The sequence below is a fragment of the Perca flavescens genome, chromosome 22 (genome assembly GCF_004354835.1).
Source record: "Perca flavescens isolate YP-PL-M2 chromosome 22, PFLA_1.0, whole genome shotgun sequence".
Lineage (NCBI taxonomy): Eukaryota > Metazoa > Chordata > Actinopteri > Perciformes > Percidae > Perca > Perca flavescens.
The window spans coordinates 18131466-18157797 of NC_041352.1; the positions used below are offsets into that span (position 1 = coordinate 18131466).

The window sequence follows — 26332 nt, forward strand, 5'->3', positions numbered from 1 at the left end:
GTGACCCTGCGACGTGGATTTTTGGAGGATGAAAGAAAAAAAGGCGAAATTGAAAAACTGGAGTGTGACTGCTGATCTCTAACACAGGGCCCGAAATTGAAAGGTGAGCCAGAACCTGTTTTTATCGAAAATCTGCAATAGTTAATTTAGAAAGATTTAGGTGGGAGAGATCAGCAGCGTCAAACTCGTAAGTCTATTAAAATCTGTACAAGTAATGATAAAGTAATGCCCAATTGAGAACACGTTGAGAGCGATAAGTCAAAAGAAATGTATGTTGTTTGGTGTTATTTGTACTGTGTGTGATTTGTATGTGTTAAGCTAAAAAGCCTGAAAGAGGGTCCATGGTAGCCTAATAAGTGAGAGTTTGAGCCGCGTGCATATTAGAAAGTTCGTGAAAAAAGACGACCAGGGTGCATGTGTAAATTTTAAAATGAATGAGATCGTGAAAAAGTCGACCTAGCAAACCTGTATACATTATTTAATTTATGAGTTCTTGAAAAAGCAGTCCTTGTTACGCCTGTTAAATTTTGTAAAAGTCAGAGTTATACTCTGATAGATGGGTACATGTGTAGATTTTAAAGTGCATGAGTTGACCTGGTTTTACTTTTATAAATGTTGAATTTATGAGTTCGTGAAAAAGTCGACCTAGTGAAACCTGTAGGCTATACATTTAGAATTTGAGTTCTTGAAAAAGCAGACCTTGTTACGCCATTTAAATTTAGCTGCAGGCCCCATTAAACATTGTTTTCAAAACATAAGCCGGGTTTTAACTTTTTAACTTCAACAATTAGTGTATATTTTCCTACCTAAGAGGGTTTGTGTTGTGTTAAACTGTCTGACATAGCCACCATGTTAGCCAGGCCTGCTAGCATCGGTCATCGTGAGCGACAGCGACTGAATATAATTAAACTTTGAGTTATTATTATTAAGTGTTATTTTACTACTATCTATTCACTATACTGGAACCACTGCTGATGTTACCATTGTCCAGCTAATGTGGCTTTTCAGCAATGATTCCTGTTCAGGATAAAAGTGGGAGATCTGTGAGTTACAGTGTGTTCTTGTAAAATTATGAGCTCTACAGTGTGTCTCAATTTAGCTCTGAAACATGCTCATCTCTCTCTCTCTCTCCTCTCTTCATATGTATATTTAATGACAGCCAGATATATCTTATCCCTTGGGTGACTTTGAAACATTTCATAAAGAACATGGCACTACGTTAAATCAGATTATGTTACCAGAGTCTACATCCTCATGAATACATTCAAGATATTCTGCAAAGCATTTTCTTTCATTCCTCTCATCTCAAATTTGGAGGTAAATGAATCATTTGAGGAGATAAAATTATCATTTGAATGTGTATCAGAAAGGAAATCAAAGCTAACTCTGCTACCTGTTAAAAAAAAATCACTAAATATTAAATAATATTTCTGCTGATGAATAATGAAGTCTGAGTCAGAGAGCAAGAAGTGTGATATTGTGTGTAACAATAAGAAAGTGTGAAGAAATCAGAATGTGCATGCTTATTTTTTTTGTCTTGTAGAAGAAAAAAAGAAATAAGAGACCACTCAGAAATATCCACTGGTGATGTTTCGTTTTACCACAAAGCTCTTCATTAGAAGTGTAAGAACATACTAGAGCTGCTACCACGAACATCACAGTTGGTGGTAAGAAATGTATAACTTGGGAATCGTTCCTACGTCTGCACACTCAACTTCAGATTTCACATTCTCTTTGATGATGCTAACTGATGAAACTACTAAGTGTTGGTTCATTGTAGTTGTTGCAGAGCTGCACGTGTAACTAGCAAGGCAGCCCAGAGGACAGGGCTGAGGGATCGAGACAGACGCGGAGAAGGAGCACCTCTTTGGAAATAATTATCTCTCTCATCCACCCGCAGCCTCCTGTGGGAGATCTAGCTGTGATGGTTGCCAGTTTTCTGCACGGCTGTCTCCAAACCAAAGGCTTTGTTTTTCCCTCTGTGAGCTGAGTTGTTGACAAAGCTTCTGAGTATTTACAGCAACATTTTCTGCAACTCCAACAATCCCAGGATTACATGGGAAATATGGCAGTTTCATTTGCAATATGGGGATAGTCTCTCGTGATGGCTTACACACCGCAGGGACGGCACAAAATCATTCATTACCACTCTTAAGTACAACAAGCAGAGTGTCTGATCATATCAAAGCAAGAAGACACTACACATTCCTTCTCTATGATTTCATTTTTAAGAGGTGTTTTGAGACAAAAACGATCTCCGGCCATACAAATGTTTTAGCTCCAGTAGCAGAACTAATCTCTGTTAATATTAACACGTCTGACAACACATATCACATGGCCATTCGTATACACTGGGCATGAGGGTGCCGGTGTAAACAGGAAGCAGATTGTCTGACCTTACTCTGCGGTTGGATGTATAAGTTGAAAAAGTCTTCCAGAATTGCTCCGTTACCTTCTGCTTTCTTTGTGTTGAAATTTTAAACTCTGGTCGATTTATAAGGTCTAATGGTTAACTGCTCTTCAGATCTCGTAAATCAAGACAGCTAGCTAGACTATCTGTCCGTTGCAGGACTAAAACAACTTTTGAATGTACACGTTCCACCAATACAAGTTCCTTCCCGAGGCTATTTGGCAGTGGCACCGTGGCTATGCACGGTGCTTTACGCCACCCAAGACGATTTTGATTGGTTTAAAGAAATGCCAATAAACCAGAGCACGTTTTTCTCCCATCCAGGAATGCTGTGTGGACTAGCCAGACCCTCCTCCGCAGCCTTGTGGAGGAAGGTCTGGCAAAGCGAGACTATGTATCTATATAAGTTCGATAGCAGTTCCAGCAAAGTGACAATTCCCCTCAAAATTTCTCAAATGGCTTCACTTAAATAACAGTTTGAGGACCAAATAGGTGACATAATCCAATATAAAAAAAGAAGCAAAGATTAGAGAAAAGTCCAAAAACTGAATACAAATTGTTGCGGCAGAATTTTGTTTCTTTTTCTTTCCTACCCTATTAATCATCTCAAAACCCCTCGGACTGATTCACTTTTTATAATAATTGATTTCTTTGCTTGTGTCAATTACAGGCCAAGATCAGTGATCTGTGGGCTAGACCTGACTATGTTCTTAGTGGTTCCCCTTGATGTTAAGAGAAATCATACAGCACATTAGGTAAAACTGTAGTCGGTTTGAAGGAAATCTGATGTATAAATGCTCTTAGTCGTCCATCTCCTCCCCACAAAGCCAACAGCAATCAGCTGATTGACAATTGACAATTTGAGGTGAATCTCCTGCTCCTGGTGTACAAGTTAATTTAGCAGAGTAGGAGGGAGAGCTGGAGCAGGAAGGGATGACCAGGTCTTCACTTAAGTGCTCCATCTTGATTTTGACAGGACATTCTCCATCTGCTGGCGCCTGGAAGAGAGATGATGCCCACAGTGACATCACTCTGCAGCGCGTTGTAGGCTTTTAGAGAGTGATTGCGAAGACAGAGATCATGACTATCGGGCAAAAACAAGCCAGTGATGAGGAAAGGAAAGGGTCAGATATTTGTGGGTCTGGCTACTCCACATAGCATTCAGGGAGGAAAATGTGTCCAGGATAAGGTAGATTTCAGGTAGGCTCTGTTATGATTTAATTCGCTCTTTTTGTATCTCAATGATTGTCACAGGCAAGAGGAAAGCAACCTTTCAGACTTCACATAGTAACTGTCAGAATTAAGTCTACAATTTTAGCAGGTGAAGTGTTGCAGAAGTTCGTGAGCCTTCACCAATGAGCTTAATGATATATAAGGTTTAAATAAGGGGGTGAATGCATCATGCAGGCAACTTTTTATTGCCAAACGCACAAGTAAATTAATATGTAATATGTGGCCAGTTTCATAAACGGACAGTTTCTGAGAAATGTTCAAGGATGAGTGGTGAGAGTTTCTTTGATTTGTCTTTCGTTTCCGTGGGAACGCAGACAACGGAAAATCCTTGGAGACTTGACTGGCACTGTTCAGTATCCCTCCATCTCCATCTAGCAAAAAAAAAACAACCACATTTCATTAAGACATTTGACTCTTTTCAGTTAAGTTGTTTCTCAATTGTTAGTAGTAACCTTCGACCTTTGACTACATGTATATGCACGTCATTCAGTCGGAACTTTGAAAGGCTGAAAGAGGCATGTGTCCTTCACTGCATTAAATGACAGAACAGCAACTGTATAAAGTGATAAATTGCTTCGATATTAAGATAATACAATTTTGTATAAAGCAATCTGGGAGGACTTTGCACCTGCATCTTATTCCACATTATATATGGAGCCAGGACAGTGACTTGAAATGTTGGCATTGAAAAGAAAACTTGAAGTGAAAAAGAAAACTGTCATCGAAACACAGAAGTACAGGTATTTTATAAACAAAGATTTTTCTATGCATTTCAGACTTTCTTCTACACAAACTAACTAAACAAACTGTTTAAGGTCACTAAAAATGCATTGTGTAAAACTCCTTATGGGATGTAGAAAGGGAAAGCTGAGATTTTGGCTTGCAACATCAGAGCGTTATCTCCTTTGTGAGTCGTTACAAAAAATGGCCAAAAGATTGCTGGTTTTGACCTTAACAGGACTTTTCACATGTTTTACTGAGTTTTGCTAACTTTATATTTGACTGTGATATTGAAGAAAAACTCCACTTCACTATCAGCCCACACATATGATTCCAGCCTTCCCCTATGTGCCATGGCAGCCAGGTAGCATTCCAAGAATTGCTTTTTTTCCAGGCTTCTGTGAAAACACAACACCTTCTCCATGACAACTGAATGAACTCCATCTGAAAATAAAGGCCAACATGTATGGCTGAAAAGAAAAATAAGTAAGTAATTATATTAGGATTTTGTACCATGTTGCTGTATTTAAAAATAATCAAAGATGACCCCATCTATCTGTAATGACTCATTGTTTTATACAGATTTTTATGCATTTCATTCTTTCTTTAAACCTCATGGATACAGAATAAAAATACACTCAAACCTTATAGGAAAAGGTAGGTCATTAAGCTTTAGAAGTGGTTAGAAGTGTGACACAGGAAGAGTACGTCTTTCAGTGGAAAGAAGAAAAATTCACCGATACATTATGTAAGCATAGAACTGGGCGTCCATGACAAGATGCAGCAGTGTGTTGTTTAAGTGAAAACTTTGAACTAAAGGTCTGTTAAAGGTCCAGTGTGTAGGAATTTCTCCCATCTAGCGTTGAGATCATATATCGCAATCAACTCTCTTGCACCACGCAGTTCAAAGTACGTATTACAGCTACGGTAGCCTTCACGCTTCAAGAAGCCGTGTCTTTTGCTCTTTTCAATATCCTTTTTCTTTTTCTGGGCGAAGAAGACTCCTGTTCCTCAAATTTGGATTTTGAATACGTGTGGTCCTCCATGTTTCCTTCTTCAAACTTGCTGGGGCCAGGAAGCTATGATACCCATTAGCAGCATTAGCAGCACTAGTGAGTATATCATGGGACAGCGAAAACGCGAAAAAGCAGAGCAGTATGTCCTGGATGTCCCTTACTGGCTAACATATTTCAAGATGGCGCATGAATATGGAGCGTCTACCCCAGTTCATGCGAATGCAAATGTAAAAATTTCAAGCCAAAAGGAATACTTGGAATTGATGGTGGTGGTAAATATTCATGAAAAAGGAAGGAAAAAAAAAAGATTTTGATAATGAACAACTAAACACGTTACACACTGGACCTTTAAAAGGACTGCAACTAACCAAATGCATTCAGTATAGACTGCTGATATATAGTGGGAAACATTTTAAAATTCAGTTCAAAACAGCTTGAAATTTGTAAAAATAGAAATACTTTGATCATCCTTAAGACACATATTGTGCCAAAGATTACTCAAAAAGGCAAAAAAAATAAACTTGTGAGTGTTGTTTATCTAAATCCAGAGTGGGAAGTTCAAAACAGCTGCACAAAAATGCACTTTCATCTCTCCAAATGCATCATCAGCCCGGCGATTCACTACCTTAAAAATGTACCCAGACCCCCCTCCAAAGAAACCAAAGGTCCCACATGCATGATAAGTACAGATCAAAGAAACTGGTATAGAAGTATTCTGGTGTTGACTCTTTATTCATTACATACTGAAGTACTGATGAGACACATGTTGAAGGTCTGTCATTAGTCCACAGTGGTGGGACAGTGACCGTGACGAGAGGATTCTCCAGGTGAGCTTAACACTGGTGTGAGTGTGGGTTTGTCTGCGCAGTCATCTGCAGCCTCGTCTTTTGGGACGTTCGTTCCATCATCTGTAGGCGTCAAAGTGAAATAGCTTGTGTGCTGAAATTTCAGCACTTCGTTGCCCCAGCTGGTCCAACCAGGTTGAAGACTTCGGGCAAACAGCTCCAAGCACTTTGCTTCAGCTCTGATGTAGGGCTTCAACACCTCTACAGAAAGAAAGAAATTAGGAATTATCGTGGCTGGTTTAACCCACTCTGGGGCAAAAAACAAGTCCCTTATTGAGTCCCTGTTCCTCTCACTCTCTGTGCACTGTGTTTGTGCTCTGTCGCCTTAAAATTTAAATTAAGTGCAAACTGCAGACTACACATAGCAACCGTAAATTTCACCTAGAGTCCCAATAAACAACCATTTCTGCCTGTCTTAGGTTTGCTGTTTCAAGGCTGAAAAGCAGTGTTTTACTGCCCTCTCTGGTTTCAAGTCTGTTGTACCTGCAACCACACCTGAAACAGTAATGTCACGATGCACTGACACACCCTGAAGTACACTTCTACATCCCAGTAGCATGGTAAAGATGTAAACTAGTGAATGTCAGCAAAAACAAGATTTAAGTTGCTTTTTAAAGAATACCTGTATTTTTCCTCTTTTCAAAATTTAATGTGAAGTTTCTGTTATAATAGAAAAACACAATTGTAATTAAGAAAATGCACCATGTAATGATCAAGTTGATGCTGTTATTATAACTAGATTGTGTCTTGGGGCCCTATTTTTCGTCTTTTTTCGTCTTCTTGTTCTTTGTGTGTACTTGGAGGATTAAGAAGTGTATCCACAGGTGGAGGATAAGGTTTGAATAATGCCCCGGCCCGAAAACACATTAGCAATTCATTTATTTTCTCCAAATGAAGGGACAAGGAGTAAACACTGTGAAAAAAATCGGGTTGTAAATTACAGCACTGCATCCGTTTCTTATGGGGGAGCTCTACTTGATAATAGGCAGAGGAGGACAGCACTGGCAACTGCCCAGCTCCTTCACGCCACAGCACAGATTTTTCTATGTGGGAACTGGCAGTGACCTTGAGTCTATAAAGAGATGATGTTCCAGGAGCAGCATTCCTGCCAGATACGTTTCACTTCCTCTGCCCCGGTGCTACTCTGTCTGCTCTTGTGCATGCTCAAACCACCCTGACACTCGCCTCAGCCAACACTCAGGGACTTAATGAGCTCAAAAGCCTGATCCCCAAACCAATCCAACCTGCACAATGTGGTGTCCTGCCTACCGTTTTCTCTTCCTTTGCACATCAGGGAGACAGAGTCACAGAGTAGAAAGGCCAAACATGCAGCTCTCAGACTAATCCAACCTCAACCTGTGACTCAGCTCTCAAAGTTTAGCAGAGAATAAAAGGTCTAATTATCATCTTAACTCTGAAATGGGACAACGCATAAAACTTCTGCCAAGAGAGGCCTGAGGCAAACTACTCTCTGGACAAGTAACATATTCAGTCTTTTATATTTATATTCTGCCTACAGGCACCTCATATTCTCTCTGGGGTTGATTCAGGATGAACAAAGTGAGAGCAAACTAATTATGTTCTACAGGACTGCTCCAATAGTTCAATTACAGTACAGTAACTATTTCCACAGTTTCTATTATACTTTTCCTTGATACACTGCACATCTAATTTAAATTAATATTTACCCATATAATATTATATATATAGTAATACATATTACTATGTTTGGATCTATCCTTCCAATGATACCTTCAATCAATGTAACACATTACTTTGATTCTAAGCACACATGTGGAGTCCCCCATGGTCTTGTTTTTGGCCCCATCTTAATTATCATTTACATACTTCTAAATGGACAGACTATTACCCAAGATAACAAAAATTCTTACTGTTGTGCTAATGCCACGCACGCACGCTGCTTACAAATAAGCACAATGTCTACCAAAATGTAGCTAGCAGAAAGACTTTTTATATACAAAATTAAAGCTAATTTAAAACGAAAAAAGCATTTAGCAGCTAAAAAGCAATATATTTCCCTAGGGAGCGTAAAAAGCAAACCAGAGCAAAAACAGGAGTGAATGTTAAACTAAAATAAGTAATAAAAATAAGTCTCTAAATAAAAGAAAATGTTGCTCTGTAACTGCACAATGTTAAATAGCTGTTTGCTGTTTTCTGTATAAGGTGATAGTATGCTAATTTTTTGTTTACAGCTTGTTGCACTGCCTCAAGTGGCCAAAATAATACTGCAAGAAAACAGGATCTCAGCTTATTTCTATGAATTTAGCATCTTTACTCATCTTACTAAGAATTGTTTAAAGATTTCACAGATCAGATTTAAATGCAACAATTACATCTTTCTCAGAGGATCCAGAGAAAATGTAAGTCGCTATTGAGAATTCAAATGATCTACAAGCATTTGTTAGAGGCGATGCTGCTCCTTACACCAGACTATCTCAAAGGGATCTGAAATACTACAGTGTCACAGTCTCAACAAAACTGAATTCACCCCTTTGATTGAAATTTTATTGTATTATTTTTAAAAGTGGGATAGTTGACAAAGAAAGCCAAATATTGTAGCTGCCAATGAAACAGACTGTCACAGATCCATTCCCCAATTACTGTAACAGTAATGTAACCCATACAACTGGGTAAGTAAGTGAGCCTCTTCCTGACATGAATATTAGAAGAGCCATTTAACAACTAATTATAATACCGAGTTGGGAAGGAACTTAATTTTTCACAATTTCTGATGGTGTAGGGGGCCCTAATTAATTAAAACCACACTTTTTTTTTTCTGCAGCTTGACCATCTGGCAAGGATGTGTTGTATCCATAATGGTGTCCTTTATCTCTCCATAGCAACCAAAAATGTCAGTGATAGGAGCCCCATCTGAGAGGGGAGGAGAAGTGGGTCAGGGTTTCTCAACACTCCAGACCTGATGATTGTGGCTTCGCACCACTGAGGCAGGCTGCCCACTAGTCCTAGCAGACCTGACATGCTCGACAAAGTGCACCAGAATGACAGGGATGAGAGTTTGAGATGAGAGCAAGAAAGCTCAGGTTGATTAATGCCAAAGTTCTTTGGACATATTTGAAAATTTCTAGCAGTTGCATAATCTATTGTGAACAAAACTCCTTCAAGCCAGAGGTGTTAAATTATCTCGTCAAATAGTTAAATACATATAAAATAAAGTGTTGCTGCTTTGATTGGCAGCTCTGCAAGAGTTGGGTCAAGCCCTTCTGATATTTCATGATGCAATTTACAATTATAACACTCTACACCCACCACCAACATAGTTTTCACACCTCTTGCAGAACAACAAAATGGGCATAGTAACTGGAGTTAAAAGAGATGCAACTGAGGTACACCACAGTACAAATGCTGGCCATTTAGTAGTCACACATTTCTTTAAAATGCAAAGCCATTGTCTATATGTTTGTCTTTAATTATTATTGCAATGTACATCTTGTGCAGCCGTGTACATCTAAATAAAGATGTTGTCTGCATTACAAGCTATTAAATAAACCTCCACAACAGCAAATACAGCAACTGGAAACCTGCTGAGGCTTGGCCATTAACAAAGAATCACACAAGGAGATTGAACACAATCTGTGTCCTAATCTACTTAATATCCATGGTATCACAGCTCCACAATGGCATCATTATCATTTAAATCATTATATTTTACGAATATCTAGCCACTTTCCTGAGGTGGAGGCTTTTCTGTGCTCCTGAAAGGGTGCTGGCAAACACTGGCTGTGTTTTGCTCTCCATACTGCACAATAAATCACGTTCCCCTGAGAGGGATAGACATGACGTCAAGCCTCTCTTATTCATAGGCCCTGCATATTCATTGTCAAGGTTTTACATTGATTTTAAGTAGCAGAGTCCACGTTGGAAGTCAAGTCTCCACGCTGACAAATCAAACGTGTTTTATAGGTTAAGGATTCAAGTCCTCCTCTTATTATGAAAACAATAGAGACCCTGCATGTTGTGTTGGACAAGTTTTCTCTCCTCCAACATGACTCTCTAGAGAAAACTGACAACTTTCTGTGGTGGAAAAGCAAGTTATACATTCAAATAGGGTGATATTACTATTTATATAATGTAATAATCAATAATTTATTACTTTAGTGTGTTCGTTCCTCATATAACAACACATTGTAATCATCATTTTCCATGTAGTAACTTTTGTCATCTTCTAACATGGAATAAAATCAGAATTTTATATTTCAACCATACAAACCTAAATAACTGTCTTAGACTTAGGGCCTTTGATTTTGCGTATTTTACCACAGACTTCGATGGGATTTATATCTTTTCATCGAAGCTGTACAGCAAGATAACCATCTCTAATGTTGCAGCATTGCCCTCTGGTGGTATAGCAAAACATAACAGTACTGTACTTCTTAGATATACCAAGAAGTTTGGCTTTCAGAAAAAATTAAATATTTACCTGAGAGGGAGGGCTTCTGGGAGTGGAGAGCTGATGGGACGCTGACAATCAAACGCTGATCCTCCACAGGAACCTCTGACGTCTCTGAGGAGCTGAAAGTGGTTGAACAAATATATTATATTTAATTGTTATAGCATAAACAGAATAAACACAGATAAGCCAAACATTTCACACCTTGTGGTGTCATCTGCAGCGGAACAATATCGGCCCAGCACCAGCACCTCATAAGGCTTCTTATGATGTGAATCCAGTGGAAACACAAACTGGCCAGATGTGGTTACCTGAAGGAAAAAGAGCAAACCCGGTAAAATATTTGGAATCACACTAACAGGTCAGATGTTCATGATTGAGAGCTGTATCTATTTAAAGTTTCTGTACCTTGACCCAGAACCATTCGGCCACAACTTCTACCCCCCAGTGTGGATACAGCTCATCACGGACAAAACGCAGGTGGCTGGGCCGATTTGTGACCCAGGTGACCACTAAACAGTTCATGGAGGCCAGTAGGGGGATAGGGAGCCGTTTGAGCTGGGATGAGGGCAAAGAACTGTACCTTTGTTGAGAAAATATATTTAAAAGGTCATGATGTGTAAATGGAACCGTCTCTACTTCAGTCTGATTATTAAAATGTCTCTATACTGCCTTATTCTTATTGCACACCAGTACATTCCAACCTTGGGGTCAGGGCCCCCCAATGTTTTCCAAGATAATCGGAGGAATAATAAAATGATTTAACAAATAAAAAAGGAGAAATAAATCTGTTACACTTTCAGATTCTTATTTTTTTTAAATCTCACAAATAAGATAATGTCCACATAAGGGCCATAATAAAAAGGGCCTATAAAAACGGGTCTTCAGTAGACATTGCTTCATTTTAAATGTGTAATGAGCCAGATGATGTCTCAACGAAGACACCAGAGATTGCAGAAGTTTATGCAGGTTTATTTGCAACAAATACATGTTCACAAGCAAACTGAGCTATCCCGGACACATGAACTGAACACAGAAGTAGACAATTGTGCATAGACAACCAAATGTTATTTGCACATGACTTTTTTTTCTACAGCCTTCAGGGTGATGTGAGTTGGACACCTGGTTTACAGTACATCATGTTTCTTACATCTAAAGATGGCCTTGAAAAAAATAATATTTTAATCCAATCCTTACTCCCCTTCTCAACTGCTTCCCTTCCCTCATTTTGTCGAGGTCTTCGTGACCCAGCCAATTTCTTGTTTGGCAACATTGTATATGCTAATCAAACAGATGTTGTATTCAGACAAGCCATAGTTCCGACTACATATAAAAAAACGCTCTCCTGGGCTTCAGTGTTCAGGCCTAAACTGCCATGACACTCCCTAGAGTTTCCAATTTTCTTAGCACAGCCTAATTAGTGCCCTCGGCTCTGCTATGCAGACACAATACATGTTGCAATAACTTAATCATTCCTGTGTCATTGATCATGCTACCTCGGAACGGAGCCAGGCACAAGTGAGTTTTTCACAATTTTATGCACACCATTCATTAATATCCCTATCTCAGCGCCTTCAGAGTGAAAACCACTCCACTGTGTGCTGAAACACTGACTGGATGCACATTGGTGATTCTAGATTTCCTGTTTTGCTCACCTACTGTTTGGACCCAAATAACCTGACTCAAACCTGTGTTACACAGAGAGCCTCCTCTCCAAGTCTGGGTTAGGGTAAGGGTTATGGCATCACAAGACTAAACCTAGCAAGGCAATATTCAACAAAGTATTTACAATAAGATTGCACTTTTTCCCCTACACTACTGTTAAAAGGTAATGTATATACTGTATGCTGTAGCTGCTGAATTTAATGTCTTATATTATTTATTTATAACAGTTGTTTTTAGCCTGTTTCATGTACTGTTGTAACATGTAAATGTAATCCCTGGAGATACATAATTATAATAAATTATCTTATCATCTTTTCTGCTTTACACCTTCTAAAGTGCTTGAATGCCAGATACCTGCGACTCCTTTTCACAGACTTGTTTTCCCACGGTGGATCCATAACTATTAAGTCAAAGCTCCTTCCATCTGTGTGGGAAATGAGCAGCTTTAGTAAACAATGTCAGGCTGGGAGACAACTATAATGCTCTCTCTTGAGAAACACATGAGTCATGCTAAAATTATTTACAATGATGCATTAATTTATGCCACAATGAAAATAAGTTACCACATTCGTGCAGTGACTACAACTCTAAGACATTTTATTAAATCTGCTTGAGATGGACAGATGTTTACACATTTTTTAGTTCCCGACATTGTACTCACAGTGGACTAGGGGCTGTATTCTTGTGAAATCAGAAAGCAGGAAGGCTGTGTGTGGTGGTATTACATATTCCTCTCCCATCAGTGTGACCACTGCAGCCCAGTCCGCCCTGTTCTCTGTTACCCAAGAGAACAAGTCGACATGTGACGTACGGCCATCTTCAGCAACAAGTATCTGAACACACTCCTCGTGCTCCTCATCGTCCACTAGAGGAAGTTCTTTAGCCATTTCACAAAGAGCTGCGAGGCTGCACTCCTGAGAGGGAAGAGGCTCTTTCACTGTGTCTGTTGCACCGTTTAGATATCCGAGGGATCGGGCAGAGTCCACCAAGGACTTGGTTCCCTCCAGGACCACAGACCTGATCTGCATCAGCACACATTATTATATTATACATTATTATTTAGGAGATTGATGCTGGAAGAGAGTGTATTTGGAAATGCATAGAATATGTAGTAGGAAACCACCTAATGTAAGCACCTTAACCTTCTGGACTTTAGATGAACCTCTTTAGTGAATATGTAACCAAAGTATACCTCAAATGAATGCTGTATTCATTCATGGGGATACATTGATGATAGGGTAGGGGTGGCCAATATGGAGAAAATCAAATATCCCGATATTTTTGACCAAATACCTCGATATCGATACCGCAACGATATTTTAGTATTGACTATTGGTGCTTTCACAAAATATTTACACAATGAGATTTTTGATAAATTATCATCAGTAATGTGGATATAATGACTAAGTGGGTAAAGGGAAATAATAGGACAGCTAGAACAGTATGGTAAGATCAGAAAATGACATAACTTTACTGTAATGCAGCTTTTAAAACCAGGAAAAGACTGAAGATAAACACTTATGTCATATTACGATATTATGATATCCAAAATCTAAGATGATATCTAGTCTCATATTGCTATATCGATATAATATCGATATATTGCCCAGCTCTATAATAGGGTTAAATTAGTTAAGCTTTTGCTGCTGCATCAGCTCTATCTGACCTTCCACAGCGACATATCTGCCTGACTAAGTGCCTGAGGCACAAAGAAATGTGTACTTAATTGCTTATGGAGCATTATTATCTTAGGTTGTAAAGGATTTGCGTGACTAAGTGGTAAATTAATTTAGATAACCAGACCAACCTTTATGATAAGTCCTATTCATCCTAATTATTGCAAACAGTAATCTATTCATTGTAAGACAGTGCCTTGTAAACGATAGGCAAGGCAAGGCAAGGCGTTATTTGTATAGCACATTTCAGCAACAGGGCAATTCAAAGTGCTTTACATAAAACATTAAAGAGCAGTTAGAAAATGAAAAAAAAAATAGGCCTATATAAGATTGTGCCTACGTTCTGTTCAGGGGTAAACTCCTGTACTGTGCTGCGTTTACTTTGCAGGACTAACCAGCAGTCTATAAAGTAGTTAAAATTGTTCTCTGTGACACATTCATTTCAGTCGTTTAAAAACAATCTCTGCCGACACAATCTCTTTCCAAGGATGATACATGCAGCTAAGAGTCAAAGTTAAAGAATGAGATTTAACCTACCTTCTCATGGAAGGCCTGTGAATCAACTTCCCCGTGGTTGAGTTCACTGTGTTTTCGTTTCCTTTTCTGAAAGTAAAATTTATGATGAATAATTTATGGTAAGCACAGCTTCTCAACTTCTGATTTTGCTGCTTTTCTTTGTCATATATGATAGTAAACTAAATAACTGAGATTTGGACAAATTGTCAAATAAAACAAGGAATTTGAAGACCCCACTTTGGGCTCTGGCAAATGATAACGGTCATTTTCACTATTTTCTGACATTTTATGGATAACAATCGAATTAATCAATAACAAGAAATAATATTTATAGTTGCAGCCCTTCTTTGTTTTGCTATGTTCAGACAGCCTTTTCTATAATAAACAATCTGTCTCTTTTTCCAGTTTCAGCAATCTGGAAACTATACAGTTTAAGGTGAGAAATTAATTTGTATCACAGCATTAACAAATACATTTGTACAAAATTGTTATAATTTTTATAGGTGGTTAATACAACTCTGATTTCTAAAGACACCTTATTCGCTCAGTTGCTGGTTCATAATGCAGTCTAAAACTACAATAAATCCTTCCCTTATGAAGTTCATAAAGTTCGCTTTTTGTCTTAGAAGAGGTAGCCTATTCAATGTTCTGATCATTTTGGAGGTTGTACTTTGTGGTGCTATTGAATTGTATTGTGTTATGCCAAGAGGGGTTTCCAAGTCTACCCTCACTGACATAGCCTAACTGGGGTGGACAAAAATCCCATTAAATGAAAATCTTCAGGGATCACTGCAGGGCAATTGTAGTGAACTGCTTTGGGCCTAGTTATAGCTTTGTGTACACTTGCTTCGAGAATCAAAAGATAATTGACGTTGCATTAAATAGGTGTAGGCTATCACATGTCACAGACAGCAGTTATTCTAGGTGAATACAGCACTAATATATATATATATATATATATATATATATATATATATATATATATATATATATATATATATATATATATATAATACAGCATAGCGCCAGCAGTCGTCGCTGTAAAGTAATTTTTGGAGCCCTATATTTACCTTTGACGGTTTTTCTGTTTTCTGCAACATATCCGTGTTCCCTCCATCCACGGCATCACTGGCACTATAATGGCTGTTTACATTCTGAAAACACTGCCTTTTGAAAAGGCACTTTATATGTGACTTTTGATTATTATTTCTAAATCGGATGCAACGCGAATACCCCTGATCAATGAGTGAGCGTGCATCTAAAACCCAGCCCTGCGTGTTCAGAACCACCACGGCCATCGAGAAACCGACTGGTTAAAACTAGCTGGCATTATTAAAACGATCATTTAGCTGACTGTGGCTCTACGTTGCAACAGCAGGCATGCATAAACAGTATGTAGACATGTCCCGCTCAACAACAAAGTGGCCAAACAACTCGATTTCCCTGAAAATGATACCGAAAGTAGAGCGCGTGCTCAGCTGCGTACTGCTGTTTTCATTTCGCGGAAGTAGCTAGATGAGGGCGGTGATGTGTCCCCAACGAGTTTCCATAGCGGTGTTTACCACCTTTGATTTAAAGGCAAGCCTGCGAGGAGGCAAAACATAAAATACAGTTTAATCAACGTCGGGATATGTGAAAAGTCGTGTTAACGTTACACACGGACGAAGAAAACGGCAAACTATAATGTACGTAGCTAGTTGGCTAAAGTACACTGAAGTTGAAGACGTTAAATTGTAGCATTCAGCGTTTCTCTGAACCTCAATGGAGGCAGGAAGAGTCAACAGAAGGATCCGTGTTTACGACCGCCGCTCTGAGAACGAGCAGCAAGTTACGGGGAAATTGCTGGAAACAAGCGGTTTGGACTTCAATGGCTTTCTTAAAATTCTGCACCGGGTAATGTTATTTAACTTTACTTTGGTTTGAGGTGACAGACTGTCTACTGCTACTTAAGTATTTTCTATTGTACGGTACACTTAACGTAACTCCATTACATTTTGGAAGCCAATATTGTAAGCCTACGTATGAAAAATGTCAGTAATTTACCTAAACCATGCAAAGCTGAGTAGGCCTATATAACTACTTATAGCTACCTGCATCCAGGTTCAAGGAAACGAAACTGACAATGAAACTATGCTCCATTGCAATACAATTCCACTTGTATGAATACACCTCTGTATTCTTTCAGCCATACAAGATACTACTTATGTGCAGATTGTATTTATTTTAGCACAACATCAACGGTTTTTCATAAGATCACCTATCTGGAGGTAGGGTGACCAGACGTCCCGAAATCCAAGCAGTCCTGAATCCCGAATCCTGCCCTAATTGTCCCGAAAATTAGAGCAAAGTCTCAAAAGCAGACTTTCGAGTTTTTTTTTTTTTTTACTCGAGTAGTTCTAGTCTGATAGAACATTAAAAACTGTTCATGGTGATTGAGTCATCCTGCAGCCACTTAATTAAAGGAATACGCCACCGGAATGCATGTCGAAATTCTAGCAGCGATGTTTCCCCATTGGAATGAATGGCAAACAGAGCTATAGCTAGCTAATCATAATCAATTATTTTGGTCAATATTGAAATCACGATGATTTAACAAGATTACTCAATGACTTTTGAAAAGTTTTTGCATTTATTGAACTTAAAAAAACAGTTAAACAAATCAACAGTGAAAACGCATTTAACTGTGAAATTTCCCGTAATATTTTCCTGTTGAACTTTTTTTGCAGCCCTGTTTGTCTCTCTTTTTCTTTTTAAGCCAGGCCTTCTTTCATGCCATACCATTCACAAATTGATTGTAATATGAAATCACATGGAAATGTGGTAATATCTCTTTGGAACAGAGCTCTTATGGTTGTTATTTCCAGAATAACGGTGCATATGTTGGCGATAACAAGGGCAGTTGTTGGACATTAAACCTTGGCTGAGATTTAAACAACATACAGACAGCAGACGGTATTGCACCAAATACTATTGCATAATCCCCAGTGATATCTGGAAATGGATTGAGGAGACTTCACAGATGACCAATTCAGATGTCTTCAGATTAGATGCATCTTTATTCAGATCTATAACATACACACTTGAGTGTAAGAAACAGTTGCATACACAGATCGGGCACAGACCAGTTTCTCTCCCTGACTGTTTCTACCATGACAAGAAAGCATGGTAATGGAAAGCAGACATGTTTACAGGGGTGTTATCAATATCATGATTACCAACAAGAAAAAAGCCACCCATCTTAGATAATACATGGAGAGGTGTAAGCTATTCCAAATGAAGATAGAGTTTGCTGAAAGCCCTGGTTGTCTATGAAATTTAATTTCCCAAGCGTATGACAGTACAGCCTACATGTCTATTTTTCTGACCGTGTTAAGATTTGACCAAAAACACTTGCTAATTATTTTCATTCTAAATTAATCTGATTATAACTTTTCCAGTTATTCGATTAGTCGTTTTGTCTATTAAATGTCAGAAAATAGTGAAGAATGTTGATCACAGCTTCCTTGACATTACCAAATGTCTTGTTTTGTCTGACCAACAACCCGTCCCGAACCCCAAAGAAATTCAGTTTGCAGTGATAAAGAGCAACACATCCTTACATTGGAGAACGGTTGGCAGTTTTCCTTGACAAATTATTGAAACGATGAATCAATAACTAAAATAGTTGCCACTCCATTTTCTGTTGATCAACTAATCCTATGGTTCCCAAACCTTTTCACGGCAAGGACCGCCAAATTGACACAATTTAGACCATGGACCCCCATTTGATAAGATTTTGTCCCAGGGTCCCCCATCTGATTTTTGCTTTTTAGAAGTTTTATTACAGAACGTGTAGGAATCCCACGACCCAAATAGTTAACATTCTGTCATTGTGTTACTTATGGATGGAATTATAGTGAAAATAAACCACTGTACTAATCAATGATTGTTCCAGCTACAATTAAGAACTGAAACAAAAGTAAGAATTAACACTCAGTTTTGACATTTTGTTACAGAAATTTGCAATCCGTTCACATGAAACATTTGTGTTGGTCACAACGGACCGAACAGTCCTGGATTTTGACAACTTTGGTGAGTAAATCCGTCCTTGTAGTTGCAAAAGTAAACAATATGCTGCCTTTAATTAAAGATTAAAAAAAATAAAACAAACATGTTTTAAACTGTGGTTAATTTGTACTGCAAATGTCATCACCCTGTACATTTTTATTACTTTGTTCTTAATGTGCTGTGTTTTTCTGTTTGTTTTCAATGTTGATACTTGACTCTCAGTTCATTTTATAAGTAGGGCTGGTTATCATCCAACAATTTTGATACCAATACCGTGACTTTTATACCAGTTCCTAAATGATACTTTTTCCGATACCAATTTTATAAAACAAAAAGAAACCACAACATTACACATCACGGCACTTATATCGTTATTTCTTACCTCCTACTACGTGAGCCCTGTCTCTGTGTGTAACGTAGAGTTTTTCCTGTCTACCTCTACAACGTGTAACGTTAGCCAGCCAGTCACAAACATTATTAGATCTTGGTAGAAGCATGCTGCGTGCTTATTCACTAAGCATGCTGCATGCTTCTACCAACATCTGATAATGTTCTGTCTAATAATAAGCCTTATTGGCACACTGACAATGATGAGATTTACTCCTTAGGGATTGAAATTTGGTATTGAATGACAAGGCATTTTTCGATTCTCAATATTTTAAAGGCAATTCGGTCAGTGCCTAAAAAGTATTGAATTTGGTACCCAGCAGCCCTAGTTATAAGTCAGTATTTATATCCGTTTACAATGGTTAATTTCTTTCATTGTAGAGAAGCTTCAGGATGACAGCACCCTCCACTTGTTGCAACGGGAGGACCAAGCTCTGGCATTGGCAACAGAGGAGTCCATCACGTTTAAGCCTCATTATAATACGTTGATCCGGAGTGGCATGTATGAGTACTATGCTAGTGCAGGCCAGAAACCATTGCGTAAGTGCTTATATAGTATAATTAAAGTAGTATACCTGAGACAGAAACATTAAGCTGCATAGCACTCATAACTTGCTACCTTTTGTTATTTTCTTCCAGCATACACACTTGCTGAGCTGATCGACAACTCTATTTCAGCCACAGCTAAAAACACAGGAGTGAGGATGATAGAAATAAGGCTGGTTGGTTCTGCAGTTGCATATCATTTTATAACCAAATATTTCACCTTTTGCATATTGGTTTCATATTAATGTCATGTTGTCCAGAGAGTTAAAAGTTTGATCTCTCTCTCTCTCTCTCTCTCTCTCTCTCTCTCTCTCTCTCTCTCTCTCTCTGTGTTTGTGTGTTATCAGATGTTTGATGAAAGTCTTGGGAAACCTGCAGTGATTGTCTTAGATAATGGGTGCGGGATGACCTCTAAACAGCTCAATAACTGGGCAGTGTACAAACTCTCTAAATTTTTCAGGGACAACGGCACATTTGGAAGGTTGGTGCGCTTTACTTTCTAGCCTCAGGTTAGCCATGGTTGTCCACGGTATGCTTCCAATGCTGTATCATTTTACTACTCCACTACAGTAAGCAAGAGGGGTATGTCCGGCCTGATCCTGTCCCTCGTAGTCTCAACAGTGATATATCCTACTTTGGAGCTGGAGGAAAACAGGCTGCTTTCTACATCGGAGACTCAGCCAGGGTATGTCTTCTGTGAAAATAGTGCAGCGTTACCAGATGCGGTAACCTTCCAAAAAGAGGAATACTAATGTAGGCCAGGACCATTTTTTTTTTCTGTACTTTTTGGTTCATAAAACTTTTAAAACTCTGGAAAGTTATCACAGTGACATTCATTTTATCTTTCATTGTGACAATCAGGAGGTAAGCAGCAGGAATATGACATTCACATTACAAAGCAAACTCCCAGGCATGTGCACTTGCATGTATTTGATTGGCCAACGTGCGTGCATGCGTGCATGCTTGTGTGCTCGCACAAAAACTCAGCTCAAAACTGCCCCTCTTGTTTAAAGTCACAGGTTAACTGAAACCAGTCTAATGCTTTCCTATGTTAAACATGAACAACGTTACAAAAAACCCTTAAAACTAAGTACCAACCATCTATTAAGTTCTGAAATGAACTGTATGAAAAACAAATCAGCCGTGTAGGAGTAATAGACATAGATTATAAAATGCCGTCAAATCAAATGCTCCTTGTAACTCGGCTCCAAAGCTCATACATTATAATTCGACCAGCTATTACGCTCTGAAATAGCCTATGTGGGTAACAAACCATGTAAGAGTAGTAAATATAGATTATAAGTGTTTATCATGTTCTTAGGCTGTGTAAATTGAGCAGTCCATGTCCGTCATGTTTTCATCCTCATCAAACATTCCTTTAAACGTCAGGTTGTCAAACTTGCATGCAGTGTCCTCAGTTGAACTTGCAGTGTTCCAAATACACTAATCCACAGTCGTCGCGCCTGCCCGCTCGCTTCCCGCACCGGAGGTCCCCACGCCGCCCTCGGGGCCCAATGACAGCTCCCGGTCCGGCTGCAAAGCATTCAGTGCAGGCGTCACGTGCCTTTCCTTCATATCCAAATCCCGACAGAACTTGTCTACTTCCTTGGGTGCAGTGAATGTGAACGTTCTCCCTCCTTGATTTACTCTGAGTTGACGGATAAATAAGAAAGTTTGGGATGCCTTTAGCATGCAGCTTCCGCTGCACTCCTATAAATCCCTGGCGCTGCTGGGTAGTGAAAGCGATGTAGTCAGGCTTAAAGCGCAGCGCAGCGTTGCGTTGGAATCTCGAATCGGGCCTTCCTGCTGTGCCTGTCTCGCCCCCTGAATAATTGCCTCACGGTCCTGGTATCTCAGACACCTCAGAATCAGCGTGTGTGTTCCTGCACCCTTGCCGTAGATTCTCTGTGCCCTGTCAATTTCGATGGTAGCCCTGTTCTGTAGGGATGGTATCCATTTTGGCAACTGTTTTTGCTAGCCGAGTTAGCAGAATTCTTCGCTCGGTTAAACTGCAGTGGAGTCTGCTTTTTCGCTCCTGCAGGCATTCCACAAAGTTACCGTGGTAACAATTGAAAGGATTGACGTCAAATAAAAAAAGAATAGACCTGGTTTTTAATGATAATGCAGAGATGGGGCGAAGAGCCTCAGCCCTGAGCAGCGGCATGCGACATGCGAGTCGTCGGTCACGTGATCTCCTTCAATGCGTGAGGGCATTGATTTTTGAGGATTTTGTTATATTACAGTTTTGAAGAATAAAATGAGTATTCAAATCCCAAAATGGAATACCTACCCAACAAACTTAATAGCCGAATAGTTGAACATTTGGGTCCAGCCTGACCTTGCGTTTGTAGCGGTAACGAAGGAAATACCAAATATTCAACTACTTACAAACCTCATAGGAGTGGTTGAACGTGATTAAGGGAGCATAGAAACTCTTGGTTCGTCAAGCCATGCAAAAGCTGGTTTTTCCATAAAGCCAAACACACTCAAAATCCGAAGAAAATCTTTTAAACTGACCTTTGTTGAGCTGAAATGAAGACAAATTTCTCGCTTAAAATGTTTTCAGAAACACGTTTCAGTGAACTATTTTTGTACAATATGAGATCGTATTCTGAACGGCCGCCATGACAGTCTGGCTTTGAATTTCCGGAGAAAACAAACCCATGTGACGCGTTCGTCCAATCAGCTGCCAGTTTTCATTTCTTGGGAAACAATACAGAGTAGCGTCGCCTGCTGCTATGGAGACGTATTACGTTTCTCAAGTCGGGGTCGCCTCAGTGTGTTCCGAGGCAGTTTTTTGGACCTCGAGGACCCGACTGATCATTTCGACTGGCTTTTCTGCCGAGGGTCGGCCGTCTGGTTGGTGTGTACCGGCTTTTAGACAGAAGTACTGTATTAGTACTGACTGATCATTTTGACTTATTGGTTATTGTCATACATTTTGAATCTTAATTGATTATTAATTAATATTAATGTTTTTTTTTTTTTTATGCTACAAATTGCAGCAAACGTTGAGGCTAACCTTTTTTTGCCAGTGGTCACTGTGTTTTTTTTGTGTGCCAGAGCCCTTTCCCTCAGCACCCCTACTGCGTCGCCAGACTGACTTCGTTCAAATGAATAAGCAAAAGATAATCATAAATTGGTTTCCTTTGTTTATTAGATGATCACTAAAACAGTTGGCTCCCCAGATGTTCATGAGCTAGTTATATCCAAAGAGGACTTTGAGAGAAAAGAAAAGAACAAAGAAGATGTTTACAGTGGGACCATTAAAAACAGAAAGGTAAGGGCTCGGTTTTAAAAGCCTTCGTTCAGATTAAGTACATGCACGCTTATAACTTAATTATGATATGGAATTGAAGCTATTGACGCTCTCTCTTTTTACTGCTTCATCCTCATCCTGCAGGTTGGTGACTCTTCACATGTGACTAAAGATGATGAGCGCTTCCTCCGTTCCCTTATCGCTGAGGAATCTGCAAAGGAAAGCTTCACAGCCGTGATCATTATGGGAGTCTTGCCCGACCATATAAGATTTCTGAAAGACAATTTTGCAGTGTGGACCAGACAGCTAGCGTGAGTTCATTCACCCACACCATCTGATATATAATCAAAAGTCTAAAAGGGTAACTACTGTTTTTTTCAATCTGGACCCTATGTTTTTGTGTTTAAGTGAGTGATGGGAACAACAATCTTTGACATTGGTCCAGTATTAAGCAAGATCGCTGCATTCGGCATCAGTGAAAACACGCTGCAATGTAAGTTAATAGGGCAATTGTCCAGCTTGTATTTACCTTCACAAAAGTGCTTGTTTTGCCACTGACAGGCTCAGATTAATATTCTAAGTGTCTGACAACATTATGGAAAGGATCTCATCAGAGATTGACCTTTAAAACCTCTTTGAGACTTTTTTTTGTTTAACCAGAAACAGCTCTGAAGTCGCTAGCTCGAAACCCACCAGAATCCATTTAAAAAAAGCAATAATTTTAGCGTGTATAGAGCCAACATATTTTCACTTGTAAATCAGTAAACTGTTTATTTCAACCAAAACTAGAGTTGTGATGGTTGGAAAAGTGGAAAGACGACTCAAAACGGCTTTTCATAGTTTATATTTTGTTTTTGTTGACTTTGAATGAAGTGTATTTTACGATGCTAAAATGACTTTTTAATTACATGGAGTCTGGTTGGTGTAGCGAATGCGATTTCGCAGATGTTTTTGTTTAAAAAAAAAAAAGATCTTACTCTTTAACAGAAAGGTCGACCTCCTTAGAAATCCTTTCCATAATGTTGTTTCGTGATGGTAAATACAAGCTGGACAATTGCTCCATAACTTACATTGTAGCTGCTGCCAAATGCAGCGATCTTGCTTAATACTGGACCAAAGTCACTTAGACACAAAAACATAGGAAAATAGGGATAAGGTTGAAAAAAAACGGGTCCCAAGTTGACTGGTTTCATTGATTTAATGTAAAAAGGATGTGTTTTGTCCATATTTCAGTCACACATTTCACTATTACATTCATGGAGTCAATGGAAAGAACATGAGTAGCAGCTCTACAAATTCAGATCATCTCCCTAACATTGACATTCAGGTGAGGCGGCTGTTCTTTAAGGGTTTCATTGTTGACAAGAGTGACTTCTACTTCTTAGCATCCTTCTTATGCCTTAATGCAGTTAATATTATCACGTGACATTTTTATCAGATCACTCTGCGGGAGAAGCCTCCCAGATGTCCCCGTGTGATGAATCTTAGGGAAGTTGAGAACGACATGCAGACTCTGTACATAAATACTGCTGCTGACACATTTGAGTTTAAGGCCTACTCTGAACAAAACACTGGCACGGTGGAGGGAATTATTCGGTATCATCCCTTCCTTTATGACAAGGAGACTTACCCTGAAGACCCTGATGCTGACCAAGGTATTCAAACTCTATTGTATTGAATATATGTAATCACAAATGGCACATTTGGATTCAAATTGTGGAGTTTATTTTGTTTTTTTGTTTATCAGTCTCTCTTGATGATGACAACGACGATAATGAGTCTAGAGTCCTGCATCAGGCAAGAGGGAAAAGGCCGATATTTAACTGTTTCTGGAATGGACGGCTCATACCTTACACCACAGTGTCTGAGTAAATACTTTAAACTATTTTGTTACATCCTTTTTTACAGCTACCTGTTATGTAAGAGTTAAAACATAGTGAAAAACATGCTTATTTGCTTTTTCCAGAGTAAGATGAGAAAATTGTTACTACTCCGATGTTTGTATCTGTTAATATGACGCCAGAGCCAGCAGGTGGTTAGCTTAGCTTAGCAGTTGCTAGCGTTGCTGTAGACTAATGTCGCCCTAGTTTTGTTGAAACTTCAAACAGGGCATGGTTAACTGTTTCCCCTGCTTTCAGTCTTCATGCTAAGCTAGGCTAATCAACCCCTGGCTCCAGCTATATATCTAACTCTAGGCAAGACCCAACTTTAACTTTATTTATTACAGTGTTTGTACAGTATGTTGGTCTTCTTACATGGATGCTGTCCATTTATTACAGGTTTGACTGGTGTAGTCAGAGTAAAGGAGCAAAGGAGCTTGCAGAGTGTTACAATCGGGTGTCAGGGGTGCTTTTCACTGATGACAGATTTACGGTCAGCACGAACAAACTCACCTTCATAGAGCTGGAGCTGATACTGAAGAACAAGGACACAATCTTCACACGAATTGTTAATGGACAGGTGGTCATATACACATTTCTTTGATAATTAGAAAAAAATTGCTGCCCCATATTCAAGAGTTTTTCCTGTAGCACCTGTGCATACAAAGTTACATGTGGATTCTTTTATCGCTGTTGATGTTGATGAAATTTATTATTTGAAGTGTCCACAGGAAAAGAAAAGATCTGCACCTCCCTCCCTGATCAAGGTGCCTAACTATTGCAAAAACCTAAAGTCAGGAAATGAATCCATAAATGTATCAATCAGTTGTTTGTGGTACGTTATAGAGTCTGAGAGTAAGCCCATCAGTGACGTTCTTTGTATGTCGTATTCCCCTAGTGAGTGAGAGTGTGACAGAGAGAAAAGATCAGTCAGAAAAAACAGGGCTGCTGCTTTTTTAGCTCATTATTTTGGCTCTTCAGTCTGCACATTGATGTGTGGTTGAGTGTCACACCTTTCAGCAGCCTCTCCATACACAACTCGTAGAACACCTATTTTTGAGTTCCTTGTGGACAAATATCTTAATTTTAATGCCGCATTAGTCCATTTGTTTTAATTTAAGAACTAGAAGAACCATCAGGTATTTTGTTGGAACTGTTTTATTTCCATGTCCACAGGCACAAAGAAGTAACATTCAGAAGGAGTTTACGCAGTGGCTAAAAAACTGTCACGAGAAGTTGGACAAGCAAGTAAAGTTCATGGGCCATATGGAAACCATAACAAGAACAGATGTGCCTGTAAAGAGAGATCAGTATCCCTGGGCGACATTCTCCTCCATCGAATGGGACGGCAACATTTACAAAACGGGCCAACTTGTGAGCATCCGTTTGCTTTTTTTTTTTTTTTCCTGAGTGTATATTCTGATCGTTCTGTATTCTATATTGATGCCGACATACTTCTTCATACAGGTGAAGTCTCAAAAAACACAGCCCATTCTGTATGGTAGAGTGGTTCGTTTTTTGCTGTATGGAAAACATGACGGAAATGTCTTTGCCACAGGGGGACTGGTCGAAGTGGCTCTGGTAAGGAAGGAATTATGTAGTTTGATAAAGTGATAGAAGTAAGAGTTTTTTTTTGCATGTCAATCCTTTTTGTCTCTTTAGCTTGCTGTCTTTGTAATTAAAGCCATTGTATGTTCAATAAA

At 39.1% G+C, this 26332-nt stretch overlaps 2 protein-coding genes across 6 annotated transcripts in view; one reads left to right on the forward strand and one right to left on the reverse strand.

Annotated features, from left to right (window-relative positions):
• Positions 1-6084: 6084 nt before the first annotated feature.
• mettl4 (methyltransferase 4, N6-adenosine) lies at positions 6085-16049 on the reverse strand. Of its 2 annotated transcripts, XM_028568875.1 has the most exons (8): positions 15581-16049; positions 14532-14597; positions 12980-13340; positions 12673-12742; positions 11062-11236; positions 10858-10964; positions 10684-10775; positions 6085-6425 (listed from the first exon to the last, which is right to left on the reverse strand). In XM_028568875.1, exons 1-8 carry the CDS (start codon positions 15806-15808, stop codon positions 6160-6162), a joined length of 1365 nt encoding a protein of 454 aa, XP_028424676.1. In that variant the 5' UTR covers positions 15809-16049; the 3' UTR covers positions 6085-6159. The 2 variants fall into 2 exon arrangements, with proteins under 2 accessions (XP_028424676.1, XP_028424677.1); XM_028568876.1 differs by lacking the exons at positions 14532-14597; positions 15581-16049 and having other exon boundaries at positions 12980-13346.
• smchd1 (structural maintenance of chromosomes flexible hinge domain containing 1) overlaps positions 16026-26332 on the forward strand; it is a 30723-nt gene continuing 20416 nt past the window's right edge. For 2 of the 4 annotated variants that reach the window (XM_028568871.1, XM_028568874.1), the window contains exons 1-15: positions 16026-16403; positions 18506-18581; positions 19326-19484; positions 19584-19666; positions 19838-19971; positions 20061-20175; positions 22651-22770; positions 22894-23060; positions 23983-24076; positions 24188-24404; positions 24497-24617; positions 25029-25209; positions 25352-25396; positions 25806-26003; positions 26097-26210. In XM_028568871.1, coding sequence (XP_028424672.1) covers positions 16272-16403; positions 18506-18581; positions 19326-19484; positions 19584-19666; positions 19838-19971; positions 20061-20175; positions 22651-22770; positions 22894-23060; positions 23983-24076; positions 24188-24404; positions 24497-24617; positions 25029-25209; positions 25352-25396; positions 25806-26003; positions 26097-26210 — 1956 coding nt within the window. In that variant the 5' untranslated portion in view covers positions 16026-16271. The remainder of the gene's footprint in view (positions 16404-18505; positions 18582-19325; positions 19485-19583; positions 19667-19837; positions 19972-20060; positions 20176-22650; positions 22771-22893; positions 23061-23982; positions 24077-24187; positions 24405-24496; positions 24618-25028; positions 25210-25351; positions 25397-25805; positions 26004-26096; positions 26211-26332) is intronic. The other 2 variants (XM_028568872.1, XM_028568873.1) reach the window with 2 other exon arrangements.